Raw genomic sequence first — 6,555 nt, 5'->3', positions numbered from 1 at the left:
CTCAGTTTTATGAATTAGACAGGTTTTGCAATCGTCAAACTATTAGCTACGTGCATGAAATTATTGATATGTGCATCAAAAATTCTAAATTTAGTTTTAGTAATAATTCCCTGATATGATTTTATTGTCAGTTACTTAATTTTAAGTCGTCATTATTGCAGCAATGACATTCTTAGTTCAATGGGGTCGCGTAGTTCTTCTAATGTCATTACCAATGACATTACAAATGAAGGACAGATGGTTGAAGTTATTGCATCTCAATCCATATCGAAAATATCCGCCCTTAACATTGATGTTCTGAAATCGTACAAGGTACAATTTAAAGCTGTTGAATGATCAGATACTATTCTATATAACCGTGCTGTTGTATACTTGAGTTATCCAGTAAATCTAAATCCTAACTCTACTTTAATTTCATCACATTTGCAAATAACGTAGTAGACGAGGCAGAGGTAATAGAGGAGGCAGAGGTAATAGAGGATGCTGAGGAGGAGGAGGAGGAGGAAGCGTCCGGTTCAAGCAACATGAATCGGATTTTTGGTTGTCCTACCCATCTCAAGCCTGTTATTGGTATGGTCTTTGATACACTTGAACTCGGTATTGCCTTTTATGAAGCATATGGAAAAGAATGTGGGTTTGTGACTAGAAAAGGCTCACAAAAAAATAAACAGGGTGTCACTACACATAAATCTTGTTTGTGTAATAAGGCTTGAGAATGTGAAGCGAAAGGCAAAAAACACCGTAGGCAAAGGACTCAGGTAGGTTGCCTTGCTAGGATTAACTTTAAACGAATTGCTAACGGTAAATACCAAATTTATGGTTTTGTTGAAGGGCATAATCATATGCCAGCTACACCATTAACAATGGTACATCTGACGCAAACGAGAGAATTGAATATAGTTCATAAAAAAATGATAGTTGACAACTCAAAGGTTAACAAAGGTCCAGTTATGACCTATAGGATGTTTAAGGAGTATGTCAGAGGTTATCAGAATGTGGGTGCTTCATTGGAAGACTTTAAAAACTTTTCAAGGGATATCAAAAAGTTCTTGTCAGATGGGGATGCTCAAATGCTTATTAAGCATTTTATGAAAATAAAAAGAATGTGTCCATCCTTTTACTTTGACTTTGAGGTAGATGAGAAAGGTAGATTGTCACATGTTTTCTGGGCTGACCCTATTAGTATAAAAAATTATTTGCTATTTGGGGATATGACATCCTTTGACACTACCTTTAGGAAAAATAAGTATAGAATGATATTCGGCCCTTTCACAGGGGTGGATCATCATAAGAGATGTGTGACCTTTGGGGCTGGGCTTCTTATTAATGAGAGCAAGGAGTCATTTGCTTGGTTATTTACGAAATTCCTAGAAGCTATGGGGGGTCGTTATCCTTTGTGTATAATAACTGACGAAGATTTGGGGATAGAAGGAGGACTTAAGAAAGTCTTTAAAGATAAAGTGCAACATAGATATTGCATGTGGCACATATTGAATAAGTTGCCAGAGAAGGTAGGGCCTGTTATATGTAGAGAAACTGAGTTTTTGAAAGAGATAAACTCATGTGTTTGGGGCGAAGATGTGGAGCCTGCTGAATTTGAGGAAAGATGGACATCCATTGTGGAAGCTCATGGGTTGTCGGATAATGAGTGGCTTCAGGAAAAGTATGGCATTAGACATTTTTGGATTCCAGCTTACTTTCGTGACTTGTTATTAGGAGGGTTGATGAGAACCACCTCGAGGTCCGAGTCAGAAAATCATTTTTTTAGCAATTTCACTAATCCAAATTTGACCCTTGTTGAATTTTGGATGCGCTTTGAGAGTGCAATGGATACACAACGATGGGCTCAATCAAAACTGATTGCACAATCTAAGTACTCGTTTCCTGACTTGGCTACTCCTCTAAACCTGGAAAAGCATGCGTGAGAAACCTACACTCCGAGAATTTTCGAGGAGTTCAAAGTGGAAATAAAAGCAGCATGCTTTACATGTGCCATTGGGGACAAACAAAAAGATAAGAATCATGCAATTCTCTACATAGATGTCAAGGATCGTGAGAGAAAGAAAGACTATAAGGTGGGTTATAAGACAGCTGAAGTGAAACTAGTATGCAATTGCAAGAAACTTGAACGACGTGGAATACTTTGTCGACATATTCTCTGTGTCCTTAAAGATTATGGTTTTGAGAAAATTCCAAGCGAATACCTACTTAATAGGTGGAGCAAACTAGCAACCCGCCACCCAATATTCAATTTCGATGGGCGTTGTTGCTTGCGATTCGAGATCGTCGATGCACAAAAGAACAAACCGACTGAATTATGGTCAGAAATGTTCACTTGTGTGTCACTAGTTGAACAGAGTCCTGTTAATTGTGATGAGTTACTAACCATTTTACGCGAGTTCAAGGAAAGGGTACTTGCAGAAACAAGTAGTGTCGCTGATGATGGTGGTAATAGTAGTATTGGAAAGAAAAGGGACAAAAATGCGGAAATTGGAATGCTCTTGGGTACAAGTGTGCCTAGCAAAATTACAATTTTGCCGCCAAGACAATGCAAAAACAAAGGCTCGGGGAAAAGAATGATTTCACAAAGAGAAAGAGCAGGGGAAGTCAATAAGAAACCACTAAGAAGATGCAAGGCTTATGGGCAGATGGCGAACCACGATAGCAGGAATTGTGACCGACCAAAGGATCACTGACAAATAGTCGAGTAAGTGATGTCTCTTATTAGCGCAAGTTTTCTACTTTTACCCTTTTTGTTTCCCTCTAATTTTTATCTTTGTTGACATTTGCTTTCTTATGTGTGAGATTGAAGTTTTTTGCGAGGAATGGTGCGGCGGAATTTTTGAGCATCATTTGAGAAGTCAACACTTGTTTTTGAGCATCATTGAAGTTTTTAGGATTATTTTTGAGCATCATTGAAGTTTTTAGGATTATTTTTGAGCATCATTGAAGTTTTTGGGATTATTTTTGAGCATCATTTGAGAAGTCAACAACTGTTTTGTAATAAATGTAACGGGAGGCTTCCGGATTCTTAAATTGTATATTTGAGAAGATGAAATTGTGATTCGATTTAAGAATAGAAAAAATGTGTTTCTCTGAGCAATTATGGCATGCACATACAAGCTCATTTTATGCACTATGAGGTCATTTTATGCACATGTAATAATTGTTTCTCCAAATTTGGTAATTAGAAAGCTGAAACATGTGATCAATTTATGCCAGCAATAAAATGTGATTAGTTGAATCATCATCGTGTATGACAAGTCGTTAAATATCATGCAACTAAAAGGTTATTCCATGCACATGGATTTCATCTGTGATACATGTGTTTCCCTTAGCAAACATGGCATGTTCATACGAGATCATTTTATGCACGTACGAGGTCATTTTATGCACATGTGATAATTGTTTCTCCAAATTTGGTAATTAAAAAGCTGAAACATGTGATCATTTTATGCCAGCAATAAAATGTGATTAGTTGAATCATCATCGTGTACAACAAGTCATTTAATATCATGCAACTAAAAGGTTATTCCATGCATATAGAAGGCCATTTTATGCACAGATAACCTAAATGGGATAATCCCCATAAGATGGGTTAATTCTCATTACATCACTTGTTTTTAGGATCATTTCAAGTCTCAAGACTTAAATGTGGGTTTTAATTCTCATTTCAAGTCTCGAAACTTAAATGTGAGTGATTATTGAAGAAGTCGGGCCAATCCTATCAGCACTTTAGGCACGGCCCAGCACGGCACGCTCAAAGTACATTGGTAACTCTAAATAATGCAAGTAATTTTGTTTTGAAAATTTTCATGCATGTAGAAGGCTGTTCCATACACATATAACGCCTTCTCATGCATGTAAATATGCAAGTTACTTTGGGATTTTAAAACAACACCCTGACAAATGGGGTAATTCTCATTACAAGTCTCATTAAAAAAGGCCATAATCTAGTGACATAATTGTGCCCCACACGGTTAAAAAGCGGTTCCATTCACATATAACGCCTCCTCAGGCACGCTCAAGTCTCGTTAAACAGACCCGAAAGTCGACAAATTACATGCACGTAGAAAGGTATTGCATACACATACAACGCCTTCTCATGCACGTAGGAGGGTCTTCCATACACGCAAAATTTACTTGGAATACCTACACATCTGCAACCTACAAATTTAGTCCACCTACAAACTAATGTCTGCCCAAATCAAATAATCAACAAAAGACAATGAGAAGGTTCTCTGCCACTACCATTTGCTAAGCACGCAAACTCTCACCATATTCTTGCAAAAATAACACCTAGGTATAATCCTACAAAAAAAAGGTAGGGAAATATTGTTACATTTAAAGTCACTTGACATCAATATTGAAAGTCTTGCAGTTAAAAGATTGGAAAATAATAGAAACAAAATTAGATAAAGCATTCGGAAGATATTGTTATTACCGTTCTCTTGTTTTCCTCCCATCTGATAAGATCTACAATCATACTCTCACCATATTCATCCAAATTCTGCATATATATTTGACAACAATATTGAAAGTGTTGCAATAAAATATGCCGAATAATATTTGACTAATATAACTTGGTTTAGACATCATTACCTCGTAACAAGTCTGATCGGACCATAATGATTGACAACTCAAGTTTTCTAGAAACTCAAACAAATAGACTCGCAAGAATACCTTTTGAAATAAGGAAATTTGTTAAACGCTTTAAAATGGTGTGTATCCCATCAAAAATATTTAAAACGAGTAGAGTATAGTTTAAACAAGTAAGGTACCCATTCTTTTGTCGAGGCACATCCACAGTCACAAACGGAAAATTGTTTATTTATAACAGCTTTTTGTATCCTGGAAAGTCTCTTGCAATAATCCCCAAAGCAGGAAATAACTACAAAAAACCAAAAAAATAAAAACACAATAATATAAAAGCGAAGGAAAACCAACACAAAATTGAGGTAACAAACCCCTAAGGCATACGGATATAATCATACCGTTTCAACTAAAAATTTACATCTTGTGTCAGGACGCCTAGGCAAGTTTGAGTCAAGTATAAAGTTGGTCTTTTTAACAAAGTCAGACACGCAAGCAAACCAATGTTCACGGTCAACACAGTAAGGGAAGAAAGCCTACAAAAACGCCCATAGGGAAATGAAAAAGTGAGGGGATAATTACCAGTTCGACGGGATAATATACAAACAGGTTAGACAAGATATTTAATAAAGTTCTTTCTTGGGCAAGAACTTAATTAAGTTCTTTCAAAGTAGTAAATTCCGTCGATATAATAAAATTAAAAAGTGACGGGATAATTACCAGTTTAGCTTTGGTTAGACTTTTGGGCAAGTACTGAAGCTTAATGTCGACTTTGAAAACTGTTTTTAGCGACAACATCCCGAAAGTTGAGAAAATTTGTGAAAAATGTTGGTAATTCCAAGTAGAAACATTAGCGGTTACTAAGGATGAATATGAATACCTTGATTATTGTCGGAAAGTACACAAGATTTGGTCTTTCAAATGTTAAACGAAGACCAACAAGGTCAATTACCATATCCATGATCCATTTTCCTCCAAACAAAATCGACATTCCTTCTTGGGTTACTTGCAGCCATGGAGTGTCTACAACAATGTCACTAATAATGCACATATTGTAATTAGATGCACACACAACAGCAAAGTGGACAAAAACAACTCAAAAAGATGCTATATGGTCAGTGATAACTTACTCCTTATTTGCCACATTTGTCCTAATAAAATTCATCAAGTGTTCATCTGTATAGGGCAAGTCTCGTGGAACTTCATTCCTGGGGAGAAAAAGGGAAAACACAGAACAATTACATAACCATAGCACACTTTTAATAAACCAGGAGTCATCATATAGTAATGAGAAGCATTGTTGGTAATAGATTTCTGATTACCGAATCACACTGACCATTCTTGTAAGCCTTTGCTTTAGACGTCACTTGATCTTTCACGATGTTGTCTTGCCAAGTCAAAATTTCATTGCAAACCCTCACAATGTAACGCTTCACATCAGTTCTCTGAACAATGATATAAAGTGAAATCAACCGCAGAACCTACACATCTAATACACATACCTACATATCTAATACACATACAAGGCTGATTCATGAAAGAACAAAGCTAATACATGCATGTTGATGGCTTCTGGCGTCAGGAAATATAGAAACACCAACTAAAAATTTGACTTAAATAATGGAGACTTACGTCCTTGAGCAGCTTTAAAGTATACCGACACTTATTCCCATTGTACGTCTCCATATGTCGCATCATGTAAATTCCAGTATCACGCTCGACAGAGAAACTTTTATTCGGAACATACTCTTTGGCTACTACAAAATATGTAGCATGCAGCTTTGGAATCATGGAAGAAAGCTTTGCACTTAATCATTTCTTTGTTAGACGGAAGACAATGCCAAGCAAATAAGTTCGTTATATAAGAATTAAATCAGACATTTAACATACTTATTGCCAAACGGTGTGAAAACATACCACATATTGAACACTGACATGAAAATATACACACCCTGGATCACA

The 6,555-nt window shown here is 36.4% G+C and overlaps 1 protein-coding gene and 1 long non-coding RNA gene across 2 annotated transcripts; one reads left to right on the top strand and one right to left on the bottom strand.

Moving 5' to 3' along the window:
* The first annotated feature begins 911 nt into the window (after nt 1-911).
* On the top strand, nt 912-2,696 carry LOC141627581 (protein FAR1-RELATED SEQUENCE 5-like). The gene is made up of 2 exons (XM_074440818.1): nt 912-1,701; nt 2,041-2,696. Exons 1-2 carry the CDS (start codon nt 912-914, stop codon nt 2,694-2,696), a joined length of 1,446 nt encoding a protein of 481 aa, XP_074296919.1.
* Nucleotides 2,697-4,875: 2,179 nt separating this feature from the next.
* Nucleotides 4,876-5,359, bottom strand: LOC141633885 (uncharacterized). Its single transcript, XR_012538640.1, has 3 exons — nt 5,314-5,359; nt 4,995-5,129; nt 4,876-4,891 (listed from the first exon to the last, which is right to left on the bottom strand). It is a non-coding gene; the product is annotated as an uncharacterized LOC141633885 (long non-coding RNA).
* Between the last annotated feature and the right edge of the window lie 1,196 nt (nt 5,360-6,555).

Source organism: Silene latifolia, chromosome Y (assembly GCF_048544455.1).
Source record: "Silene latifolia isolate original U9 population chromosome Y, ASM4854445v1, whole genome shotgun sequence".
NCBI lineage: Eukaryota > Viridiplantae > Streptophyta > Magnoliopsida > Caryophyllales > Caryophyllaceae > Silene > Silene latifolia.
This window is presented reverse-complemented; position numbering and strand designations above follow the sequence as displayed.

Coding starts and splice junctions, on each gene's coding strand:
- LOC141627581 (XM_074440818.1), top strand. CDS start 912: ATGATAGTTGACAACTCAAAGGTTAACAAAGGTCCAGTTATGACCTAT. Junction 1,702..2,040: donor TTGGATTCCAGCTTACTTTC/GTGACTTGTTAT, acceptor TTCTCTACATAG/ATGTCAAGGATCGTGAGAGA.